This window comes from Nannobrachium achirus (genome assembly GCF_963921795.1).
Source record: "Nannobrachium achirus genome assembly, chromosome: 15".
Taxonomy (NCBI): Eukaryota; Metazoa; Chordata; class Actinopteri; order Myctophiformes; family Myctophidae; genus Nannobrachium; species Nannobrachium achirus.
In genome coordinates this window covers 36339651-36366694 of record NC_137822.1, presented here as the reverse complement: position 1 = coordinate 36366694, position 27044 = coordinate 36339651, and the positions used below count along the sequence as shown (strand labels likewise).

At 44.8% G+C, this 27044-nt stretch overlaps 1 protein-coding gene across 1 annotated transcript in view; it reads right to left on the bottom strand.

Annotated features, from left to right (window-relative positions):
- Positions 1–210: 210 nt before the first annotated feature.
- Positions 211–27044, bottom strand: part of shroom3 (shroom family member 3) — a gene marked incomplete at both ends in the record, with an annotated part of 108967 nt that continues 82133 nt past the window's right edge. The window contains 17 exon segments of the mRNA XM_080743595.1: positions 211–645; positions 1015–1133; positions 1585–1750; positions 2179–2272; positions 6367–6512; positions 9812–10100; positions 10801–11692; positions 12141–12250; positions 17411–17484; positions 18486–18831; positions 19914–20115; positions 20651–20902; positions 22298–22502; positions 24279–24660; positions 25109–25300; positions 25927–26307; positions 26616–26891. Coding sequence (XP_080599721.1) covers positions 211–645; positions 1015–1133; positions 1585–1750; positions 2179–2272; positions 6367–6512; positions 9812–10100; positions 10801–11692; positions 12141–12250; positions 17411–17484; positions 18486–18831; positions 19914–20115; positions 20651–20902; positions 22298–22502; positions 24279–24660; positions 25109–25300; positions 25927–26307; positions 26616–26891 — 4561 coding nt within the window.

Genomic DNA, 27044 nt, shown 5'->3' with positions numbered 1-27044 from the left:
ACCTTGGCTACTGTAAATGTTTTAATTCTTAAAGATAAATTCATCATGCCTGTTGCTAAGGTATGGCAACATGACTGGTGTCTTCAAGACACCAGTCCTGTTGCCATACCTTATCTTTTGCTGAACTGACGCCACTGGAGGGGGGGGGGATAGTTTGTCAGTTCTATGTGTACATTAGCGCCCCCTGTCTGTAGCAGCACGTCTGCAACATCACAGCGACGTCACCGTGGTGGTGGCACGGACCGAGTGGCCGTGGCCCGGAACTAAACCAGGAAGCAGCGACGACGAAGGTAACGGACGATGATGCTGGTGGTGGTCGATCGGACCGGACGCTATCAGCGACGCCGACCAGCCGCCGCAATTCCCCGACGACGACAGTTCCTCCGGCGGAGGCGGCAGGCTCTCGGACAGCCGCGTCAGGAGCTCCTCCCCCTGCCGGGCGAGATCGTCCAGGTGCCGCTGGCGGATCAGCAGCGAGGGCTTGGCGCGGACGTAGCGGCGGTAGTCGCGGAGGTGCGGCACGGTGGCGAGGCAGCCGGACAGGATGGAGTGGACGGCGCGCTGCCGGCGCTCCAGGTTCTCCTTCAGCTCCCTGGCGTCCTCCGTCTGGCTGATCAGCTGACTCCTCTTCTGCTGCAGAGAGTCCTGATGCACAGAGAACATCTGGAATGAGCACTTTTTTTTAATAAACTTTTATTTACACATGGTAAAAGTCCAGTTGAGCTACGGTAACACTTTAGTTAAAGGTCGCCACTATAATTAGGGATGCACCGAAATGGAAATTATTGGCCGATAGAATCAGAATCTACTCTCTTGGTAGGCTGTAAATAACTAACACACCAACATAGCGAGCACAAAATGTATGCTTATCAACAACAGATAAATATCGGTTAATGTCAGCTTTATTTATCGATATTGACCAATAATGGCAAACATTGACGGATACAAGCAGCCACAGACAGACACACAGACAGACAGAAAGGAAGACATAATAATCCAGGTGTGTTCCCTCACCTTCTGCTCAGTGTCGTCCTGGGAGGGTTCCTGTGTGTCCAGAGCTGACAGAGCTCTGTCTATCCGAGCCAGACGACCACACAACGACAGCAACAGGTTGACAATCTTCTCCAGGTCACCTGAAAGAGTGCAACACATCATCACATCGTCACTTTATTTCAGTGGTTCTCAACCTTTTCAGGCCACGACCCCCAAAAATAATCACATTTTAACTGGAGACCTCTCCACCCTGACGAGCACTAAGAGTTACATTTTTATAAGGTTCTATTGTGAAAATAGCAGATCTACATGCTCACAACACCTCGCAATGCCTATGACGCAAGGTGTTGTGAGCATGTAGATCGACTATTTTCACAATTTATGCCTCTAATATTTGACAATTTGGCCAATGTTTAATTTGTTATTTTAGAGGTATTATAAAGTCCTTAAATTGTCACTTTAGAAATGTGCAGATACCCTCTATACACTTAAAACTTTATGTTGGTTTGTTTACTGTTGAGAGAGGAAAACAATGTTGCACATTAAGTTAATCATCTAGGGACCCCCCAAAATAATGTGGGGACCACTGACCTATGAAGGAGCGGTATTTGTCCCTCTCGTTGGCCTTGCAGTGCTCCTGCACCAGGGAGTCCAGACTGGAGCCCAGGCTCTGGTGTGACCTCTGCTCCTCCGTCAGAGCTTCCTTCTCCTCCCGCAGACTGGCCATGTGCAGCTGCAGTGCCTCACACAGCTCCATCTGGTGGACAACGAGGGGAACGGCACGAGGATGAGAAAACATTAAGTCCAGACCCTTACTGGACAGGCTGCTGTATGTAACCAGTACTGTGTAATACCTACAAGCTGTGAGTTCTCAAAGTGGGTGCCTTGACGCAGAATACTTTGATAATGTTTGGAATTTCATATGACTTCAGTTTAACCAGTTAAACCCTCTATACCACTGGTTCCCAAACAGTGGGTCGGGGCCACTATAAATTAAAGTATATAACGTATCTCTTAGAGAAATAGCAAGCATGTGTGTCGCGATGAAGCCGGTCGATTTGACATAATGGCCCAAGTACATGCCACCAAAACCGTGGGAGGAATAACGCAGCAAAAAAAAGGTTTACTTAGAGAAGATGGAAGATGGAATAAAGTCGGACAAGTACTATAGTCTGGTTGCCCTACCTTCTGTGCGTTGAGGTCTTTCTCCTCCTCGTCCAAATCTGTCTCCAAACCTCGCTCTGCAACTGGACTGTGAGCACGACCGTCATCTTGGATTCTAAAGAGGAGGGATTAATAGCGTTTACAACACTCTCTCTCAACATCAGGTCTGATGACTGATTGAGTCCAGGGATGTGCAGACTGCAGAGAATGTTAGAGAGGCAGGGGCTGAAATCTCTAAAAGGGCCTTTTGGTGAAAATATCGAAAATAGCAGACCTCCAGGCTCACACGCAACGTGTTGTGAGCTTGGAGGTCAGCTATTTTCAGTGCTTAATGCCACACTGAACTAAGCATAATCAAGTGCATACTGGAGATGTGGCATAACGGCATGGATTTCTACACAGAGAGGGCAATTCTTTAAACATAAGATGCTGCATTCAAGTTCAGGAGAGTTTGGATGAGGCAATTCACTGGAATACCACCTTCATGTATGGCATGAAAAGAGGGGCATTTGCATTTCTTTCACCATAGTTAAAAACTGCATTCATGGTCTGGAGAGGGCACTTATTACCTCAGTCGGTGCCATATTCGCCAACAAAGGGTTAAAAAAATAGTGTGCACGCTGGTGCACACATTCGTGCACAGATCATGCACTATGCATGTGCATGCTTTTCACAGCTTTCAAACAAAAAAATCCGCTTGGAAATCCGTTCAGGCATTCAGGAGAAAGGAGCCCTTATGTTTTCTTCAAATGTAAACAAACATGGCTGCCATGTTTGAAAGATGGGGTTGGTATGGGGGTTAAACATGCAATTTCGCGATCGCGATCATGCCTAGTACACTGTTGGAGGTCCAAAAAAAATGTTTTAAAAAAAAAAAAAATCAAATTTTTTTTTTTTTTCTTTTTTTTTAAAAGACGTTCAGAAGACGTCTGGCAGGGAGGTCCATAGTGAAAAAGACGTTTTAAAGACGTTTTTATCATAGAAACTTCTTTTTTGGCAGGGTATGAGTTACAGACCGATAAAAGTGCTCAAGCCCCCCTTTGATGTCTATGTGTGATTGGCAGTGTTGGGAAAGTTCACTTTCAAAATGAACTAGTTCAAGTTCAAGTTCAACACTTCTAAAATGAACTAGTTCATTTCATAGTTCATAATTCTATATTTTGAACTAAAGTTCATGGTTCCCCAAAATGAACTAACTTAGTTATTTTTAGTTCTTTTTTTAACCATAATATGTTTATACTTTTGGCTATTCAAAAAAAAAAATATATATATATATATATATATTGACACAGCCCATATAGAACCACACACAGCAATAATTTCATCCAACTTAACATTGAGGTGCCCACAATATTTAGGTGCCCAGTGCCCAGTCTTCCTGCACCCTTATTGTGAAGGGCTGAAGGCAGAAGTTTCTAAACCTTGCGCACAGCAAGTTTCCGCATTGGTTAAAATAGCTGATCTACAAGCTCACGTTGTCTCGTGGATGCGACGCGTTGTGAGCTTGCAGATCAGCTATTTCCGCCGTGAACACACATACGACAAAGTATAGTCAGGCTTTACTTGCGAGACGTAACGAGGAGGAGATTCACAGTGCAGCTGCAGACAGCACCGCATATCAACGTTCACGAGGAGCTGCGTGCAGTGCGTGCTATTGGAGCATGTGAATGAAAAGAGAGACGAGAGGACAGACGGCCTCGGAGGCGCGGACCGCCGCATGAACGGCCGACGAACGCCGTTCACGGGCGTCAGAATGAATGCGTTCGACAATGTCGTTCATCAAGCGAAAACAAAGAACGTTCAGTTCACACGTTCGCCCAAAATATGAACGTGTTCATGAACGATCGTTCTTTGAACGCGTTCGGGTACAACACTGGTGATTGGGTCTGACAGGAGCTGAGAGGCACAGAATGTCAGGAAGACGTCATATTGAGGCCGAGCACCAAGCCATCAAGAAAGGGTCCACAGATGATAGAGAAGTGACGGTTTAAGGACTTTTAAGACCTTTTTAACCCATTAAGACCTGGAACGCATTATTACTTTGACCATTATTTTATGCTTTAATTATTAAAAATAGCAGATATAAAAGCTCTAGATCTGCTATTTTAGAAAAATCCTGAAAATGTGTGCAAGTCTTCAAATAATTTGACGCAAGTCTTCTAAATCCTTCTAAGGTTTTAGAAAAACATTTTTTTTCTATGTCAGTGCATGGTTCAAATATTTGAGTTACAAACGTTCGCTTTAAAAATACATACAGTATATTCGAAGATTTGCACACATTTTCACAACTTAAAAAAAGCAGATCTACAAGCTCACAGCGTGGCACTCGGTGCGGGACTCGGTGCGGCACTCGGTGCGGCACTGCAAGCTTGTAGATCTGATATTTTTCTATAGCTAAAGTATAAAATAATGAATGGGAAAAACATCTGTCAAATTGTCAAATAATAAGAAAGAGGCAAACATTATGAAAATAGACACTCTACAACGCCTTGCAGCGGCAACACGAGGCAGTGTTAGCTTGCAGACCTGCTATTTTCACAATATTTATCTGTGGAACCGAAAATGTAATGCCTCAACTCCTCCATTCTACAGCTCACAGCTCACAGCGACCGCACTGCCAGATGTAACTCACTGTAGCAGAGAACACATACAGTATATTAAGGTCATAAGGTCTGTGCACGTTCTGGCTGATCCACTCGAAAAGGCCCCAAACCAGAATATGTTCATCACAAGGCATCTAAAGATCAACTCTCTTCTCGCAAGCAGAAGCAGCTGTAACCCGCCTGTTACGCCAGGACTGTCCACCAGTCGGCGCCATTGTTCACATTTTGCAGATGGCTCTGCCACTTTTCAAGTCACTAACATGTCTACACTGTGTACATAGATCATCTATGCAGGATGTAAAGTAAGTACATTTACTTAAGTACTGTACTTAAAGGAGTAGTTCACCACTTTTCAACCTGTCTTCATATAATAGGTCCTCACTAATGTTCATGATAAAATATCACAATTTTTTTCTACTCAGTCCATGTCTCCTAGAAGAGCTGTGGGAAGTTCAGAATCCATCGTCTTGTGACATCATTTTCCCAAAAAAAAAAATTAATCAATATTTTTGAAAAAAATATTTAGATTTTTATTATCGCGAGAACAATGGCTTCCACTTTAACATTGCAACTTTTCAGGAATAGAAAGCCTGCAGTTTCTATAAGCCGGATTGGCAATCGATGATGTCACAATGATGTCACAAGACGATGGGTTTCTGACCTGCCCACAGCCCTACAGCCCCCCCCCAAAAAAAGAAGCTATTTTTGAGTGAGGACCAATTATATGAACGTAGGTTGAAAAGTGGTGGAGTTCCCCTTTAAGTACAATTTTGAGGTATTTGTACTTTACTTGAGTATTTCCAATTTCCAATACTTTTACTTCTACTCCACTACATCTCGGATCCAAATATTGTACTTTTACTCGACTACATTTATTTGAAAGTTACTAGTTATTTTGCCCATATAAATTATAATAATATAAAACATACATAAACCACTTTAGCCCTATTTTATACCATGGCTATTTGAAAATAGCCGATCTACAAGCTCACACCTTTTACTTCTAACTGAGTATTTCAATATTGCAGTATTGATACTAAGTGAGTACTTTTTCCACCACTGCATCGACGCCGTTACATCCTGAGCCGCGTCGCGTTTCGAGGCTTGTGCATCTGCTACTTTTGCTTTATTGCAGTATGATCAATCAGAGCATTAAAAAACACTAAAAGTTAAAATAATACGGAAATAAAAGGCTTCTGCCCGACAGCGACGATAAGCACACTAATTAAGTGGTTAAGAAAATGCTCCCTCCTCCCTCCTCTGTTTTTCTTTTACAGATTAAACCCTGGTGAACAGATGATGTCTGCAAAGAATGTTTCTTTTGATTTAAGGAGGTGCCAGACAAACACACGTCCACTAATGAGAATGTTCCTCACGGACAAACAGCAACAACATGGACTTGTTTCTTCTCCGTCTCCCTCTGCCTTTACTTTCAGACATACTGTTGTGCTCGAAATTATTCAACCCTCTGAAAATTAGGTTTATTAGTGTAGCCACTGTTCCTTTAACTTAGAACTTGTGAACTATGCTCAAAACTATACGTTTTGGAACATTCAGTGCTTTTGCAATTGTTTTATATAAGTCATAAGTCATTATTCAATATTACCTGTCATCCAATAGGCTGCTGTCCCTGCGTTGCCATGCCGACCTCCCGACCAATGGGCTGCTGGGGAAGAGCTGCTCCATGAGGTCCAGGGTGCTCAGCCCAGCCCAGGAGTCCAGGATGGAGGCCAGAGAGGGTTCCCTCTGCACCTGTAGGTGTCAATGTTATGATTAGAACTAGTTCATTCAGGATGGGGGCCAGAGAGGGCTCCCTCTGCACCTGTAGGTGTCAATGTTATGATTAGAACTACTCATTCAGGATGGAGGCCAGAGAGGGCTCCCTCTGCACCTGTAGGTGTCAATGTTATGATTAGAACTACTCATTCAGGATGGAGGCCAGAGAGGCAGACCTGCCAACCCTGGCAATTTTTTTTGAGTACTCATGCGCGGGCGGCGCCCGCAGCGCCCGCGCAGCGCCCGCGCAGCGCCCGCGGTGCAATTTTTGTTGTTTTCCCGCACAAAACAGCGTATATTTTGGGGGGTTCCATGCACCTTTTTGGGTGGGACCTTTACCAGTTATGTTAACGAAATTTCACACCAGAAAGGTAGCACATTGCATGTCTTGACTTACACTAGTAATAATGGAGGCAAGATGTTATAACAACCTTTTAAATAAAAATGCCATTTGGTCCTGAGAAAAAGTAGGCTAGTATTACCAGGCAATACAATAATGTTGCATTAGCAATTCTGTTGACAAATCTTCAATAAAATATACTAACTGCCCTTGCTCAGAGTTAGTTAACAATAGTCTAGCAAAACAGTCTATCACCAGTGACTATATGAATGAACATACATCAATATAATCATGTTATTAAAATTGCAAAATAGCTTTTCATTGTCAAGTAGGCTATTTACATAAACCTGTGTCTTTGTTAATTGAGCAGCCTAAATAAATCCACATTTCTGTGCATGATTTGCATCATGAAGTTGAAAGTATTCAACTCATGTAGGTTTCTATTCCATCCATTAATTGATATAATAGGCCTACAACATTGTGTATAGCTCACATACAACCTAGTCTGTATATTCATTCATATAGGCTGCAGGCTACTCATTGTTGATAGACCATTAATATCTTCATAGATTCACAGGTGATACATAATTTGTTCACTGTTAATGTTTTTGACAATACACATCGGCATAATTCATATACTCGAGTTAAAGTGGAACAGGCAGCCCAGTATTTTATCCAATCGTGGCCAATGTATGCTTCAGTTCATTGTACTAAGAAAGAACTGGGTCACACGTTTTGACATTTTCCGACTGGTTGCTCGCTGCAACACCGTCGCATGACGAAGTATAACACGGACTTCATACACAACAGCTCCAGGCGGAGCCGCAGCCGCTCGTTTCGTTTCACCAGCGTCGCAAGATAGGTTTAGGTTAGGCATAGTACAAGATTTCACCAATTCTCACCATCGTGGCTGCTATGACATGTGAATTCACCTCAGAGGAGGGTTTTAAAACTTTATTATTACCTGTTAGATCGTTGGCAGCACTGAGGGGGGGAACAGTCGATGTGCATCGACTCGCACGAAACCACGGCCCTTCTCCGTATCATCTTCGTTATACATTAATCTGATTAATATCGCCGTTATGTATCCGATCGATAACTCGTCGGCGCCGCTGTGAGATGCGTGCATGCTGAACTAAACCAAAACCTTCTTATTATAACCAAAACAAACAGACTCCGTTCGCCAATAGGTTAAATTCTTCTTCTATCGACAAAACGAGCATCGCTTCCGTTCTAGTGCTCCCCAGCGCCATGCGCCCCATTCACACACCATTCATGTGGTGCCTGGGAGGAACTACACGGCAGGGAGATCTTTTTTTTGGCCTCACTTTAAGCCACAACACAACCGAACACAACGCAGAATGTGTTGTGTTACCATCCCACGATAATGCGTAGCCGTTAGAGGAGTTTGCGTACCTGCGTACAGAGACTAAAAATGCGTGCTTACTACGCAAAATGCGTACAGGTTGGCAGGTCTGGAGAGGGCTCCCTCTGCACCTGTAGGTGTCAATGTTATGATTAGAACTAGTTCATTCAGGATGGGGGCCAGAGAGGGCTCCCTCTGCACCTGTAGGTGTCAACGTTATGATTAGAACTAGTTCATTCAGGATGGAGGCCAGAGAGGGCTCCCTCTGCACCTGTAGGTGTCAACGTGGTGATATTAGAGTTAGTTCATTCAGGATGGGGGCCAGAGAGGGCTCCCTCTGCACCTGTAGGTGTCAACGTTATGATTAGAACTAGTTCATGTTGTTCTGAACTTGTTTGTCAATTTCGTCTCATTTCGTTTTAATTTGTTTTTTTAAAGCCAGTTTGGTTAGTTAACTCTTATTGTGCCAATCTAGTTCGGGATAGTTTGGACCTTATTAACGTTCAGGGTGCCAATCCCGAACTAGTTTGGGAAGTTCTTTTTTTTTTTTTTTTCGAGCCGGGCCGCCGGCCGTCATCTGTTTACACGGCCCGCGAGAGCGTCGCGCCGCCGATATTTGCCATCCACTCCAATGCAATCCAGGATCTTTAGAGCTAATTTTCTCTGTTCCATGCATATCCATGAGGTGTGCAAGGTTTAATCACGGCTAAATCGCCGAAAATAGGGCTTCTAAAATGCTTGGTAGCCAATAGCTAACTTCAAGCTAACTTCATCCTGTCCCTGTTCATGCACAAAGGAAAGTGTTCAGGCGCATCATGGCTGCGCACGGCTTGTGCATATACAGCGTATGTCTATGGTGGATTCTATGGCCATTGGGTGCCCTCTAGTGGTGATTCTGGGCACTGAAAGGGTTAAGTTTAGTTTTTCGTTTTGTGGAAAAGGCTTAGTTTTAGTCTTTTTTTTTGGGGGGGGGGGAGTATTTAACTGTTTACACTGGTACTGTATGTTTTTCTTACCCATTAAAAGAGGGAAAGTGTGGTTTTAGATCTTAGCATTTAAAAAAGCAGATCTACAAGATCACAGCGTGTCACTTCATGCAGCACTGCAAGCTTGTACATCTGATTTATTTCAATTGTATTTTTTTACATTTTTGAAAAATCTTGAAATTACAACAGGTCGCGGTGACGCTGTTGTGAGATTGTAGATCTGCTATTTTAGAAAATGTACATATGATATGACACCTTGTGAAACAGGCCATCCTGCATAATATTATGTACTTTTACTTTTGTTCTTGCAGTGTTGATACTTTTACTTAGGGAATATTTAAGGGATATTTAACATAAAAAAAAAAAAAAAAAAAAGTTTGGTCATTTTATCCTCTAATCAGGCTTTTGGGAGCACCCAAACATCAGATCATGAAATATCTAAATAAATACTGAATAAAGCAACTTAAACTGTCCCGGGTGCTCGCAAAATCCTGATTAGACGATAAAATGACCAAAATGTTAGTGAAATATCCCTTTAAGTAAAGAAATTGAGTACTTTTCCCCTATAGAGATAGATACCTACCAGCTGACTGACCAGCACCTCCACTCGCTGCTCCCCCGCAGACCTCTCCCTCCTGGGCATGGGGAGGTACTGGAGGAGACCCCCGCTCTCTGGGTCCTCCTGGGAGGAGTCTGGGCCGGGAGGAGGAGGAGTGACGGAGGAGGAGGAGGAGGAGGGGAGGCGTGAGGAGGGGGAGAGCAGGGGCTGAGGGGAGGCCGGGGGGAGGAGGATGACCACAGGGGAGGAGGGGGAAGGGGAATGGACGGAGGGTCTCCTTTCTGAAGGCTCCAGGTCACCAACGCTCTCACAACTGATTCACGCAGGAGGGGAAGAGAGGGGAGAGAGACAGAGACACACAGAGAGAGAGAGAGAAAGAGAGAGAGAGAGAGCTAAGTCAGTGGTTCTTAAACCTTTTCATTTCAAGGACTCCTAAATTGACCCGTTAACTTAACGGCTGTTAAGGCTTGAGGCTGATTTGACCAAACCCCATCTCAAAAAGTGTTGTTCCAGAGACCTATTTCTTTATTATTATTCATGAATTTTTTTATTTTTTTTTATGAAATATGATATAATGAAAAGTTGTGACTTTTTAAGTTTGAATTTTTTTTAATCCTTTTGAAATATCTTTGAGGCTGGACTCACACATATGCGTGAAACATCTTCTCCGTATCGTATGAGAATGGCCACTGGGGGCGCCGTACTAATGCATTGTCAATGGTATGTTGTTTGGTTTTTTGTCGTTGCCGTGTCTCTAGCTCAACCACAGGCTGTCTTTTGGCCAAGAGACACGGCAACGACAAAACACCAAACAACCTTCCATTGACAATGCATTAGTACGGCGCCCCCAGTGGCCATTCTCAGACGATACGGAGAAGATGTTTCACGCAACTGTGTGTATGGCGCCTAAGGGGATATTTACTCACGACGCGACCCATACGAATTTGGTCTGCGACCCAACAATCCGTGCCGAGTCCGACCCACTGTTTGGGAACAACTGCTCCTAACCATACCTGTCACTGATTAGCTGCCCAGCGTCATGCCCGGGAGAAGTAGGAGGAGGGGGCAGAGGTGGGGCGTAGTCCTCTGTGATGTCTGTCTCTCTGATTGGTGGAGGAGGAGGAGGAGGCGGAGGCTCAAAGAACACCTCGTCAAAGCTGTCCCGAGACTGGCCTCCACAGGGCTCTGCGGGGTCCGAGTTGGACTCGGAGATCCGCAGAGAGGAGAGGCGGTGGTGGAGGGAATGCGGGGACACGCTGTGTCGCCAGGAGGGGTCCTGGGGCGCCTGGGCCGCCCCTTCCTCACCACGGCCTTCGTTCCCGCTGTCAAAACCGAGCGATCTTTCCTCGCGTAATCCCCCCCGAGCGTCGACTCCGTTCCCGGCGTCGCCCGACGTCCGTTCGGCGCGAGCGTTCAGCCTTGTCGTCTCCGTTTCTGGGTTCTCCTCCGCCGGTCCGGCGCTGAAGGCACTAGCTCCGTGAGCGTTGCTGTCACTATCGCCACCGCCAGAGAGTACTACCACCGTAGAGGAGGTAGCCTCCCCGCTGACGGCGCCGCAAACCTCTTTGCTGAAACCGCGGCTGTCGTCGCCCTCCACCGCGCTCATCCGCGGCGAACACGGGAAGGCGATGGCGTCCAGGTTGGCTTGGCTCAGCCTCTCGCTGGCGTGCCACCCGGGGCTGGTGCCGCCGCCGCCGCCACCAGGGGGAGGAGAGAAGGGGCACGGCAGGCCCACGGAGGCCGCCAGGTTGGAGGCGCTGATGACACGCTGGCGATCGGCGTTCCGCTGTCTCTCTCGCCGCGTGACGGCCGGAGGATGGGAGAGGGCCGGGTCTGGGAGGACAGAGAACCAGGAGGTTAGATGAGGGTCTGGGAGGACAGAGAACCAGGCGGTTAGATGAGGGGCTGGGAGGACAGAGAACCATGGGGTTAGATGAGGGGCTCAGCCCAACCTTTTCAGATGGAGACCCAAAAGAGACATTGGGTGTCTCCCCGGGACCTAAACTTCACAACATCATGAATTGATCACTTAAAACACTGTTTAAACAAGACTGACATGAAATGTCATTTCCAGCTTAGCTACCGATATAAAGAAAACAAGTGCATCTGTGTCTGTCTTAACTCCAAACGCATTCTCAAGAGCACTGTGCAGATATGTGATGTTGTTACCTGACAATTAGTTGATCTTTGGTGAAATATATCGGTATCGGAAATTAAGAGTTGGACAATATCGGAATATCAGATATTGGCAAAAAAGAATGTCGAATATCGAAAGTGTTTTAGAAGCGCACCGTACGTCTTCAGCTGAAGGAAATAAACACTTTGGCGGACACATGGCCTTATAGTTATTTACCTTGGGCGGGGCTAGGACTGGAGTAGGTGTGGCTTATATTGATTAGGTGGTGTGGAGGGGAGGAGCTTGTAGCAGAGGTAGGCCTTTCTGGTCTCCGGGTTCCCGTGGGTCTAGGGGACAAACGGACAGACAGACAGACAGACAGACAGACAGACAGACAGATAGGCAAGGATAAGTTTGATCATATTAACCCATTTAGGCCTAGAGCTTGTAGATCTGCTATTTTTTTTTTTATCATGAAAATGTGTGCAAATCTTTGATTATATCATTTTCAAAGCAAACATTTGTAACTCAAATATTTGCTTCCGGAGGGGTCCCTGATACATAATATTTCGAGATGGGGGTCTGTGGCAAAATACATATCTTTGACATGAAAAAAATAATTGACACCGGGTGAAAAATGTGAGGCCACAAGATTATTTAAGTTAATAAAAAAGCCAAAAGATTTGTGGGATAATTAAAAAAAAAATAGACAGACAGACAGACAGACAGATCATCAAATCCTTCCATCCCATTCCATTCAAATCACAAGGACACTGTGTCGCAAAACAGCGACGGTACAATGTCATTGCCAAAACCTTTTATAGCTCAGCTGGAATTAACAATTCCCATGCCTATTATTTATACACTCAGAAAATGTCTCTGGTGATCTCTGTCCGTTTTAAACCAAAAATATTTTGCATTTTTAATGCCAAATTGATGAATGTCTGGAACCTTTATTTTGTTTACTTTCCACTCGGTGTGCCAAGGAGCTCTAGTCTTCACCTCCCTTTCTGCACCCTCTCCTCCCTGTGTCTCCCTCTGCACAACCTCCCAACCTCTCATTCTCCTCCGCCCTCTCTCGTTTTCTCTTTGACGACATTTTTATTGCACAGGACTATTCCACTAGTTTGTACCACTATGTACTATGTATGTACTGTACCATGTTTGCTTTTTATTCATGTGCATGTGAACTTTTGAGATGGGAGGATCCACGGCCAAATACATGTAATTTCGGGGGCCCTTGGCCTTGACATGAAAAAAGTTTGAGAACCACTGATTTAGAAGAAAGATTTAGAAGACATTTATAGAATCCGGTCAAAATATTCAAAGCAGATCTACAAGCGGCACCGAGTGCCGCGCTGTGAGCTTGTATATCTGCTATTTTTCAATAGTTAAAGCATAAAATAATGGTTAAAGTGGTTAATATCTTTGCTTTTTATTCATGTGCATGTTTCACATTTGTGTTTGTTTGAATGTTGGTTTGATGTTGGTTTTGATCCTGAAAAGAAAAAAGAAAGATAACACAAGCCTTGCCTCTATTCTGGGGTGAACATTCGGTGAAAATAGCCGATCTCGAAACTCACAAGGCGGTGTATAGAGAGGAGGGGGAATAAGAGGGTCTTAGATATAGAGCCCTGGGGAACTTCATTATGAGCTTCTAGATTGTCTATTTCCACTATCAATGTTCTATCAAATGTACTATCATTATCATTATCAAATGCACTACTATCATTCAGCGCCCACACCCTAAGTGGGGTTGGCGATAGGGCCTTTCTGTGTGGAGTTTGCATGTTCTCCCCGTGTCTCCTAGGGTTGATACCCTCACAAAAACATGCACGTAATCCTGGTCTCAATAATGCCTCCCCCTGGCCAGCCGGGGCGCCTGATGGAGGGGAAAGGAACTGGTTGGAATAACGTGTTCCTTCCACGCGCTACGTCCAAACCAGGGAAATCTCCACTGTCAGGTGAAAAGAAGCAACTTGGGACTCCTCGTGCATAGAAGGAAGCATGAGGTCAGTCCGTTGTCTCCCCAGGCGCGGCAGAGGGAGAGCAGAGCCCAGGATTACATAGGCAACTAGACAAATATTGTTCCTTCGAAACAATTGTGGGCTCGCTTCAAGCCAGAAAACAATGGCTATAAAATCACAAAATGTCAAGATCGCAGGCAGTGCTCACTTTGACGTTACTGACGTCAAAGATTGGTCCATTTTGTTCCAAAAAATTGTTATGCAAAAGTTGACCCGCTGGTGGCGCTATAACAGGCCAATGTGAGAAGGGTGGTATCTGTTCCTTGACCTATTGGGAATGTGCTTGCAAGATTTCACGCACATTGCAGGCTGTGTTCATGATTTGAGGTGTTTTTGGCTTTGGCCACTTTATCGCTGCTTGCAGCTATATTTATTATTATAATATTTTTGTGTGTGTGTGTGTGTGTGTGCACTTCATAGGCATATTAGATAAAGGTCCTTAGATAGTGTGTAGAATGTTTCATGCAAATTGCTAAAGAAATCCTAACAGGTTTAAGCGTTTCACAAACTGCTCAAAATGATATAGCGCCCCCGTTTGGCCAATTGGGGTAAGATTGGTTTTAGTGATATTTGGACTAACACTCTACATCTTTGCCAAATGCCATGAACATGTTACTTTGCATGTATGATTTAGAGGCAGAAGAATAATTTGCATAAAACTGCAATATTCATTGAATTTATTAAAAAAGCATGTTTCAATTTTAAAGAAATCCGATCTGACAGATCTTTAGAGATTGGTCCAAAGTTCACGTAAAAAAAGTTTTGTGCACGTGGAGCGAAAATTCCATTTTGAGCAGTTTTACAAACTGCTCAAAATGGCGGAAAATTTAAGGGCGGAGCTTACTTAACAACGACACAGATGTCTTCCGCTTGAGTCAAAGCACGCGTGTAACAAGTTGCATGTCTTCAAACAAAACGAGTCATGACTTATGCCCGTTTGAAGTTTGAATTTTCAAACGCTTCGTATAGCGCCCCCCTTTGGCCGATTGGAATAAAATTGGTTTCGGTGATACTTTGACTAACCCTCCACATCTTTGCCAAATGCCATGAACGTGTAACTTTGCATGTATGATTTAGAGGCCGAAGAATAATTTCCATAAAACCGCAATATTGATTGAATTATTAAAAAATTATATTTCACTTTAAAAGAAATCCGCCGAGATAAATCTGACCGTATTGGTCCAAAGTTCATGTGAAAAAAGTTTTGTGCGCGTAACGAAAAAAACCCAGGAGGAGATAGATTTTTACTGTTTTTCATATTATTCCGAATTGTGGGAGACCTAAAGGTCAGAGGTCAAAAGTTAGAGGGTAAAAGTTGTTCGGCATGAGGAGACGCATACATGTATACAGGTTTCATGGCTGTACCTAAAACACAGCATGAGCTATCCCTGTTCAAAGTTCGCACTTTCGAAGGCTTCCTACAGCGCCACCATTTGGCCGATTGCTGTATAAAATAATAGCACACTTCGCCACTGTAAGCTGAACACATTGATGTTTTTATTTTCATTTTCTCACTAAGTATGTAGGAGTAGAAAGGAACCGAAGTTCCCGTCTACAGTATGCATGATATGACTGATAGATAAACTAGAAAAATATTGTTCCTTCGAAACAATTGTGGGCTCGCTTCAAGCCAGAAAACAATGGCTATAAAAGCACAAAATGTCAAGATCGCAGGCAGTGCTCTCTTTGACGTTACTGACGTCAAAGATTGGTCCATTTTGTTCCAAAAATGTGTTGTGCAAAAGTTGACCCGCTGGTGGCGCTATAACAGGCCAATGTGAGAAGGTTGGTATCTGTTCCTTGACCTATTGGGAATGTGCTTGCAAGATTTCACGCACATCCCAGGCTGTGTTCATGATTTGAGGTGTTTTTGGCTTTGGACACTTTATCGCTGCTTGCAGCTATATTTATTATTATTATTTTATAATTTTTTTGTGTGCACTTCATAGGCATGTTAGATAAAGGTCCTTAGATTGCGTGTAGAATGTTTCATGCAAATTGCAAAAAAAATCCTAGAATAAAAACGGGTTTAAGCGTTTTACAAACTGCTCAAAATTATATAGCGCCCCCCTTTGGCCATTTGGGGTAAGATTGGTTTCAGTGATATTTGAACTAACCCTCTACACTATTTTGTCATGAAAATGTGACTTTGCTTGTATGTTTTAGAGGCAGAAGAATAATTTGCATAAAAATGCAATATTGTTTGAATTATTTAAAAAAGCATGTTTCAATGTTAAAGAAATCCGATCTGACAGATCTTTAGATATCGGTCCAAAGTTCACGTAAAAAAAGTTTTGTGCACGTGACGCGAAAATTCCAGAATAAAAGCGGGTTTACGTGTTTTACAAACTGCTCAAAGTGGCGGAAAATCGAAGGGCGGAGCTTACTTAACAACGACACAGATGTCTTCCGCTTGAGTCAAAGCACGCGTGTAACAAGTTGCATGTCTTCAAACGAAACGAGTCATGACTTATGCCCGTTTGAAGTTTGAATTTTCAGACGCTTCGTATAGCGCCCCCCTTTGGCCGATTGGAATAAAATTGGTTTCAGTGATACCTTGACTAACCCTCTACATCTTTGCCAAATGCCATGAACGTGTAACTTTGCATGTATGATTTAGAGGCCGAAGAATAATTTGCATAAAACTGCAATATTTATTGAATTATTAAAAAATTATATTTCACTTTAAAAGAAATCCGCCGAGATTAGTTTGACCGTATTGGTCCAAAGTTCATGTGAAAAAAGTTTTGTGCGCGTATCGAAAAAAACCCAGGAGGAGATAGATTTTTACTGTTTTTCATATAATTCCGAATTGTGGGAGATCTAAAGGTCAGAGGTCAAAAGTCAGAGGCTAAAAGTTGTTCGGCATGAGGAGACGCATACGTGTATACAGGTTTCATGCCTGTACCTCAAACACAGCATGAGCTATACCTGTTCAAAGTTCGCACTTTCGAAGGCTTCCTACAGCGCCACCATTTGGCCGATTGCTGTAAAAAGTAATAGCACACTTCGCCACTGTAAACTGAACACATTGATGTTTTTATTTTCATTTTCTCACTAAGTATGTAGGAGTAGAAAGGAACCGAAGTTTTTTGATACTTGATATGACTGCCTGCCTGCCTGATAGATAAATAATGACAATATCTAAAGTGTGCTCGCCAGGTACTGGCGAGCCCACAATAATGACAACATCTAAAGTGTGCTCGCCTTTATAGGCGAGCCCACAATTAGCACTGGGTGAAAAAATGGGTTACAAAATTGTGGGATAAAAAAATTATTAAAAAAAAATGTACTACTATCAAAGTATAAAGTGGTCAAATATGTCAGTGATTTCTTTGTATATCTTGAGGTTATGTGTCATATCTGCCATGTGCAACTTAAAAGCCTACAAACCAAACAGAAATGTAATTGTGTCAACTACAAAAACACAATGAACACACACACACACACACACACACACACATACACGCACACGCTCACCTGTCAGTGGGAGAGAGGCGTCCTGGTCTGCTGGTGAACACTCCAAACATCCTCAGCTCTCCTGCACAGAAGCCCTGAAAAAAATACACGTTTACCTCTGTTACAACCAGTACAACACAATCAAAACATGTCTGCGTGCATGGTGTGTACTGTATGTTCAGATGCATGTCCATGCAAACGTGTGTGGTTTCTGTAGGCGGCATAGTTTCTGTGCCTTGCATTTATCTTTGTGGAAATGGTTGTTTATTGTATACAGATGAAGAAGTGTGTGTGTGTGTGTGTGTGTGTGTGTGTGTGTGTGTGTGTGTGTGTGTGTGTGTGTGTGTGTGTGTGTGTGTGTGTGTGTGTGTGTGTGTGTGTGTGTGTGTGTGTGTGCGTGCGTGCGTGCAGCAAAACAAGCTCAAAACGCATCACGTTTTGAGCTTGTGCTGTTAGTAGATCTGCTATTTTTTAATTGGAATCCTGAAATGTAACATTTTGATTTAATTTCAAATGCATTTAGTTATACTTATGTTAACTTTATGAACTTAAATACAAATACTTTGTACGTAAAAAAGACTAGAATTTTAAGACTACTATGCTAGTCATTTGACTACTAATATAGACCGAAGTAATTAAAATTAAAGGAACTGCTGAAATCAATATATTCCGATATTAACCTGCGGGCCGCATAAAGTGAAGGTGGGGACCGAATGTGGCCACTAGGCCACCAGCTGCCCATGTATGCCTTGCCTTACAGGCTCTCTAAAGTGTAAAGCGTCATTTCTACCTGGTCTAAATTGTAAAGAGTAATTTCTACCTGGTCTAAATTGTAAAGAGTAATTTCTACCTGGTCTAAATTGTAAAGAGTAATTTCTACCTGGTCTAAAGTGTAAAGAGTCATGTCTACCTGGTCTAAAGTGTAAAGAGTGTAATTTCTACCTGGTCTAAAGTGTAAAGAGTGTAATTTCTACCTGGTCTAAAGTGTAAAGAGTGTAATTTCTACCTGGTCTAAAGTGTAAACAGTCATGTCTACCTGGTCTAAAGTGTAAAGAGTAATTTCTACCTGGTCTAAAGTGTAAAGAGTCATGTCTACCTGGTGGAGCGTCTCTACGGTGGGTGAGGAGCGGGAGCGGCAGTGCTGTGGAGCCTCTCGTCTCTCCTCTGACCTCTCCAGGAGATCCTCCAGAGACGCTGACTTCTTCCCCGAGTCCTCCGACCTCTCCAGGAGGTCCTCCACAGAGGCAGACTTCTTCCCCGAGCCCCGGCCTGGCCCGGACCGCTCTGGTGCCCCGTTGGAGCCCCGGCCCGGGCCGGAGCGCTCCGGTAAGGGGTTGAACTGCTGGGAGAGTCCCCGGGTTGAAGCCTCCACCTGTCTGGTGGTGCTGTTGTCCTGCGGAGGGTGGATGTCAGAGACCTCCACGTGTGAGCCAGGGTCGTCACTATAGGCAGACAGGAGGGACAAAGCACATCATCAGTGGTGTAAAGTAACTAAGCACAGGTAAGTGATTTCACTTAAGTTTCAGTTTTCATGTAGGTGACAGGCGGGGGCCTTCCTCCAATCATGATCAAGTGTGGGCGGGCCTTGCTGCGCATAAGGCCCGTCCCCACTCGACCATGATTGGAGGAAGGTCCCACTCTATCCTGATTGGAGGAAAACCTGTCACCCAACAGTTTTAGTGGAGCAACTAAAACTGCTTTTTTTTTCTCCTCGGAGCGGTTAAGGCTGAAGTCCAAATATGGATCAAACACTCTATAGTAACAAATACTATCGGAACATAGACCCATTTGTTATTTTTTTTAATTAAATGAAATCACTTACCCTACCTCTTTGTGCTAAGTTAAGAAACATTTTTAGGTATTTGTTACGATGCTTTTACTTTTACTCCGTTACATATTGGATCCAAATATTGCACTTTTACTCCACAACATTTATTTTAAAACTTTAGTTACTAAACTTTGAAAATGTGATTATGTTTTACAAAACATACATTACACACCCGAAATATACATTTCAGCCATTTGAAAATAGCCAATCTACAAGCTCACAATGCGTCCGTCGCGATGCAACATGTGACTGAAACTTTTTGACCACGCAGGGATATGCAGAGAATATTAGAGAGGTGGGGGCTGACATTTCTAAAAGGGCCTTTTGGTGAAAATATCGCTGCGATACGTTGCGAGTGGCTATTTTCAGTTCTTGATACCACACTGAACTAAGCATAATCAAGTCAATACTGGAGATGTGGCATATGGCATGGATTTCTACACAGTGAGGGCAATTCTTTCAACATAAGATACTGCATTCAAGTTCAGGAGAGTTCGGACAAGGCAATTCTCTCTTGAATGCTTCCTTCAGGTATGGCATGGAAAGGGAGGCATTTGCATTTCATTCACCACAGTAAAAACTGCATTCATGGTCTGGAGAGGGCACTTTTTACAGACGTATTAAAAGGGCAGGAGCTCAAGCCCCCTCTGATGTGCATGTGTGCACGTGCCTGCCAAGACATCAGGAATAGCTTACGTTGGAGAGCGCTGTCTGGAGGGTGAGGCCCTGGGAGCGGTCACCCTCCCTGGGTAGATGAGGTTGCTCTGGAAGCTGTGGAGGTCGTCTCCAGGAGGCAGGGTGGAGCACAGGCGTCTCTCCCCAGGACAGAGGCTCCGCTCTGGGGCAGCAGAGTCCTGGAGGGAGAGCAGGCTGGAGGTGGAGGAGAGGCTGAGCGTATCTGAGGAGAATGAGGAGAAAAAATTGTAATCGACCCATTAAGACCTGAGACCGATTCTAAAAAATTAAGGTTTTCTGAAAAACCTACGTTGCTATATCCGAGATTCTCAAACTTTTTCACGTCAAGAAAGCCCAACATGTACTGTATAAGTATGAATGTTGAGACGAACTTGAACCCTAGTGTCCATATTCTGAGAACTTTAGCCAAAAATAGCAGATCTACAAGCTCACAAAGCCTCGCGCTACGAGGCGTTGTGAGCTTGTAGATCGGCTATTTTTTGGTTCGGTGTAGAGGTGTAGAGGGGAAAAAAGAGGGGAAAAAAGAGCACACTAAGGTCAAGTGAAAGGTCAAGTTTATTGACGGTTCGAGTGGTTAAATATCTGAAAAACACAAATTGACATGAATCCAAAATACAGGTACACTGTTGTTTACTGTAAAACAATGAAAGTTACAGTATGATTATTTTGGGGGTCGCAGCCTGAAAAGGTCGAGGACCACTGCATTAGATGATTGACACCGGGTGACACTGATGTACCTTCATGACTGAGGCTCCCTGTGGGCTGCAGCTGGTAGGCGCTGCGGGGTCTCTGGCACCTCCTGCCTTGTGCTCCTGCTCCTCCTCCTCCATCCTCTCTGGTCCTACCTCTCTTGCGCTCCACGTACTGGGCCAGGGCGTCCTGCTGGAGCTGGCGGAGGTCGGGGCGGGACGCGGCGGCGGCGGTGATCTGGGACGGCCCGCGACTGGCGGCCAGCTCAAACATCCTGCGCCGGTCAGCCACGCTGGTCTCTGAGCCGGGGAGAGACGGGGAGAAGAGGCTTGTGAAGGAGGCCAAGGAGCCAGAGCAATCCATGTAGAACCCAATACACTGTTATGCTTAATCCATTACGTAAGACCTGGGACGTATCTGTGTCACTTGTTTAGATTCTAACCACTTAAACCACCAGTAAGACTCCCTATTCGGGAGATAAGCGACCGTCAGGTCGCATAAACAAACTTTAGAAGGCAATCGTAGCTAATCAGGAGGGAATATGGGAAATGGGACAGATCCATGTTGATGACATGACTTTAGAGATATCTGTAAGAGCAGTAGTGTCCAAAAATGTGTTTTGCAAAAATCGGCCTCATGGTGGTGCTAAAAGAGGGCCATGTGAGAAATCAGGTTGTGGTTTGGCAGCCAAGGAGTGTGTGTGCAAAGTTTGGCATGGATAGGGGCAACGGTGCCGGAGATAAGAGTAGGGCCAAACATGTGACGTGACGTGACGTGACGTGACGTGACGTGACGTGACGTGACGTGACGTGACGTGACAGACAGACAGACAGACAGACAGACAGACAGACAGACAGACAGACAGATGGACGGAGCAACTTTAGCTTTGGCTAGTGAAAAATAGCAGATATCTGGGTGCTGCAATCTTGTAGAATTAATTGAAAAAAATCAAAACTTGGTTCGAAGTGGAGCGGTGAATTTGAGCAGCTGTACCCTATGTGAGTGTGTGTGTGTGTGTGTGTGTGTGTGTGTGTGTGTGTGTGTGTGTGTGTGTGTGTTGCGTGTGCCATACAATGACCATACATGAAGCTAGTTAGCATTTGTTTTTAGGTTTTTAGAACTTTGATTATATTGTGTTTTTTTCTAGATAGATATCCATTTGCACTTGTTATATTGCTGTTGATGTACTGACATATTATCTTGTGATGTTTTGTATCTGCTTATTGTAAGTCGCTTTGGATTAAAAGCGTCTGCTAAATGCCTAAACTGTAAACTGTAAACTGTGCCTGTGAGTGAGTGGTGAGTGTGCCTGGCCTGCACAAAACAGCGCCCCTCCTTTAATTAGTGTGTTGTGTGTGGCCACTCAAGGTATTGCCAGGCTACGGACACGGCCAGCCAGCCAGCCAGCCAGCCACCCAGCCACCCACCCACGGACATACCCACGGACATACCTGTCTATTGGGAGCGCTTTCACCGCTCCAAAAACACAATCACATAAGCTTGAGCAAATGGTGAAATGACCCAACATTTTTTGGAAAGAGAAAAACGACTCCTTAGAGTATACTGTACTTTGCTGACAGGAGGTCCCCTTCAGTTTTCCCTGTACACTAACAATAACAATCATTATCAATAGGCCAACATCCCATTCAACACAATCAGGTAACAACAGACAAAGCCGTCCAAAAAACCATTACCTCCGCCTCTCCTGAAGAGCGACGAGGCGCTGCTCTCCGCGGCGTCGCTCACCCCGACCTCGTGCATGCTCTCTGGCTCCGAGTACGAGCGCTTCTTCTGCTCTGCCGTCAGCCGCTTGCGGCGCCCTCCGGCCCGCGGACCCGGCTGCGGGATCTGCCCCACGGGGGGCACGCTGGGGAGCGCCGGGGGGCTCGGGCCTCGGACCTGTTGTGGCATAAAACACATAGTGTATTATTGTTTTATGCTTTAACTATTGAAAAATAGCAGATATACAAGCTCACAGCGCGGCACCGAGTGCCGCTCTGCGAGCTTGTATATCTGCAATTTTTTTAAATCGTGAAAATTAGAATTTTGACCCGATTCTATAATTGTCTTTTGAATCCTTCTAAGGTTTTTGGAAAAAACCTATGTTTCTATGTCAGCAATCTGGCCAGCCATCGTCAAAGAAAAGGTCCTTTTCACTTAAATGGAGCTCAGTTAGTGTTCTTGAGAGACTACTGTGTCAGTGGTTCTCAAACCTTTTCATGTGAAGGACCCCCAAAATTATATTTATTTGGCCACGGACCCCCACCTCAAAATATTTAGTTCCAGGGACCCCCCAGAAGCAAAATTGGAGTTACAAACGTTCGCTTTAAAAATACATATGTTCAAAGATTTGCACACATTTTCACAACTTTTTCAAAAATAGCAGATCTACAAGCTCGCTGCGCGGCACTCGGTGCCGCGCTGTGAGCTTGTATATCTGCTATTTTTCACTGGTTAAAGCATTCAATAATTCTAGGCCTAAATGGGTTAATAGCGACCCCTATAGAGTAACGAACATTGGGTCATCTTAAAATCATCTTATATAAGCATTGTGGTCCAAAACTGTCTCAGCGATATTGTCAATGAGGTGGCTCTGTATGGTTTATGATAGTCAGTCAGTCACTCATATTTGATACAGTCTGTTTCTGGCGAAAATGTCACTAATTCGGCAATAGTAACATTAGCGTTTTCTCACCATCAGTTGATTCTTCATATCCATATGAGTCAAACCGCTGAGATTTGTTTATGTTTAGAACACAGTTCTTATACGACGCGATATGAAAAAAGTATATGGGAATTCAGAATGGGGAGGAAAAAAAGGGAACCAGGTAAGATGTGTAAATGACACGAAACTTTGTTACTCTATGAGAAAACAACCAACAACCTCCGGCATGCAAGATGACTGAGTCTCAAGAACAACATAATACAATAAATTTTATACACGATGACAGAGAAGAAGGTGGAGTGAATGATGTCACATGTCCATAAGGAGGAGTGAAGGCGATCACATGACCAGACAGACAGCCAATGAGCATGACACGTCTTGATTAAAGAATCAAAGAGTTCCTGTTCACACAGCCAACCACGTGACGAGAAGACAAAGAGTACAATACACTACAGATGCTCTGCGAGATGATTGAGTCTAACAGACACCCGGGTTAGAACAGACATCATTGAGTTGTGAATTAACTGAGTGAATCAACATACCGGGCCTTCAGAACAGTGTAAACCACACCCAACTAGACCAGAAGTTAGAATACCTGAAATAAAGTCTTCTAGATCCTAACAGTTTTCTGAAAAACCCATGTTTCTCTGTCAGTGGTTCTCAAACTTTCTCATGTCAAGGACCCCCTACAATTATATGTACTTGACCACGGACCCCAATCTGAAAATATTTGGTTCCAGGGACCAAGAGAAAGAAGGATTTGCGTTACAAATGTCTGCTTTAAAAAAAACATATACATTCAAAGATTTGCACACATTTTCAAGATCTTTCAAAAATAGCAGATCTACGAGCTCGCTGCTTGGCACACGGTGCTGTGAGCTTGTATATCTGCTATTTTTTAATAGTTAAAGCATGAAATAATGGTTAAAGTGGTGACACAGATATGCGTCTAAACGGCTTAAACAGAAAATATGACATTAGTGAAGAATTCCCTATTTCCCACTACAGACCTCTGGGCTGACCACGTGCCTCTCCTTGGGCGTGTGAGGGGACGTGACCGGTGGCAGCAGAGGGGAATGGCGGCCGGCCGGCGGCGACACGGGCAGCCCAGGTGCCGGGACGACCACGACCATACCCTGGGGTTTGGGCATGGTTTTGGGGCCCGCCTTGCGGTCCAGGGAATGGTACTTGGCAGAGACGGGTGGAACAGGCTGAGGTTGGTGGGCGAGGGGTGGCGAGGCGGGCGGATGCTTGTCGGAGAAGGAGAAGGCGGAGGAGTCAGAGTTAGGAGGAGGAGGGCTGGTGGAGGAGGTGCTGCTGAGTTCTCTGCGGCAGAAGGAGGTGGAGGACAGCACCTTGGTCTGGGCGTCCTTCAGGGAGTCCCGGTAGGTCCTGTTGTCAGGAACGTGCAGAGAATGTTAGAGAGGCAGGGGCTGAAATGTCTAAAATTGCCTTTTGGTGAAAATATTGAAAATACTATTTTCGGTACTTGATGCCACACTAAACTAAGCATAATCATACTCATAATCATAATCGAGATGTGGTGTACGACATGGATTTCTACACAGAGAGGGCGATTCTTTCAACATAAGATGCTGCATTCAAGTTCAGGAGAGTTTGGACAAGGCAGGTGTAAATTAAAGCCCTAATTCATCATCATGCAAGAGGGTTGCACAAAAGTAGTTATCATCCTCCCACTCCCCTGGCATCAGGACTGCTACCTGTCTGACAGTGGTGGAAAAGGTACTCAAATGTTTCACTTATCAATACTGCAATGTAGAAATGCTTTGTTACAAGTAAAAGTCTGGTATTCTAGAGTTTTACACCACTGCCGTCTGACCTGTTGTAGGACGTGTCTTGGATGGATCCCAGAAGCTCCTGGATCTCCTGCCTCCAGGGGAACTCTCTGCCGCTCTCCCCCGTCGGAGGCTCTCCTCTCCTGGGGAACTCCTGGCTGCTGTCCCCCTCCTCAGTCTCTCCCAGCTGGAAGGTGCTGCGGCTCCTCTGCAGGGCAAAGCCGGGGTCTGGGTTCCTGATGGGGAACGGAAGGTGAATGGATTGTGAGTGAATGGAGGATACTGAATGCATTTCTACTACAGTACTACTACTAGGGAGTAGTTCACCCCCCAAATAACTACTTATTTTCTATCAATTACACACCCCATGAAGCCTTGAATATTCGTTGATCTTTTTCGTTGTCGCATTCCTGAGCCAATCATTTGCCTGGCGGAGTCTCAATGGAGATGATTCGAGTCTCTTACGGGAGACTCCACTGCATGAATGTAAATATACTGTATATGTTTAGCCTCGCATTGCCAGACTCTATCACACTGCGAGAGCACTTTTATTTTGCACCAGCTGATTCGTGTCTGGTAACACGAGGCTAATATATGTTCATATAATAGTGCGTAATATGTTTTTGATTGATTGATTGAGTATTTTTATTAGACAAAAGTGGAGAACAGAACAAGTATAGTGGCTAAATGTCATCAAATGGTAGTCTAATATTAATATGAAAACGGCCGATACATTGGAGAGATAATGACCGATGTCCGATACTGACATCGGGGTCCAAAAACTCTATTAATGACATAGTTCAAAGTAAAAAATGAGTGGTACTACCCTTTAAAGGATAGCACCCTGCATCAAGGAGTGTACCTGTGCTTGGCGGGATGTCCGTGGTCTCCCCTGTAGCTCATAGTCCTGTGTGCTTTGGCTCCACTGGTGCTTCTCTCCAGGATGTTCCTGAGGTCCTGGCCAGCCCTGTCCTGGTCGATGCTCTGGCTGCGCTGCTTCAGGCTCCGCCGCTCGAAGCGGCTCACCTTCTCCAGGACAGAGAGAGTGCGCGCGGCGCTGCCATGGCCGTTGCTGCTGCTGCCACTGCTGCTGCCCTGGTTGCTGTCGCTGTAACCGTAACTGTTGCTCTGACTCTGGCCACTGCTGCCGGTGGTGAGAACGCTGTCGGGGCTGGCACACCGCTGCACCTCGGCCAGGGCCATCTCCAGACGAGTCAGCGGGTGCTCTGCTCTCTCCCTCTCACTAGAGCTGTCACGATTACAAATTTAAACTGACGATTAATTGCCACACAAATAATTGCGATTAACGATTTAACTGTGTTTTGAAGACTGGAACATATGAATATAAACTTAATTCCTCTTTGCCATTTAGGCTTCATAATCATAAACAGATGAGATTACTGACATACTGAATACTTTAAAAGCATTTCTTGAAAATAGTGGAAATAGCTATTTCTGCTATTTTTCAATTTTTTCAACATGGAAACGATCATGGCGATTATGCAAAATAATTGCGATTAGACAATTATATAATAATTGTGACAGGCCTACCTCTCACACCCTCTCCCATGCTCTCTCTCCCTTTCCGCCTCCCTCTCCCTGTCTCCGTGGTCCCGATGTTGGTGCTGCTGCGGCTGCGGGGCTGCAGAGTAGTCGCCGCGGTGTCGCTGAGAGGAAGGAGGGGCTCTGGGGAGCTCGGCGGGCTGCAGGCCGCTGGTCTGAGGAGGCTGAGGAGAATGCTGTGTGGGTGGGCCGGGTGCCACCTGACCCTGGGCCACTCTAGCGGTCCCCACAGGCCCTGGATGGAGGCCGGACACTCCCGTGGTTCTGAAATGAGAGCAGGAGGAGGAGTTCAAAATCGTCATGGTTTCTCTTTAAAGCTTGCAGGGGGAGAAGACGTCAGCCAGCCCCATGGCCTCCCTTAACAAGAAATCTTGTGAAATACAATGTCGTCAACCAATCATCAAGGACGATGATACA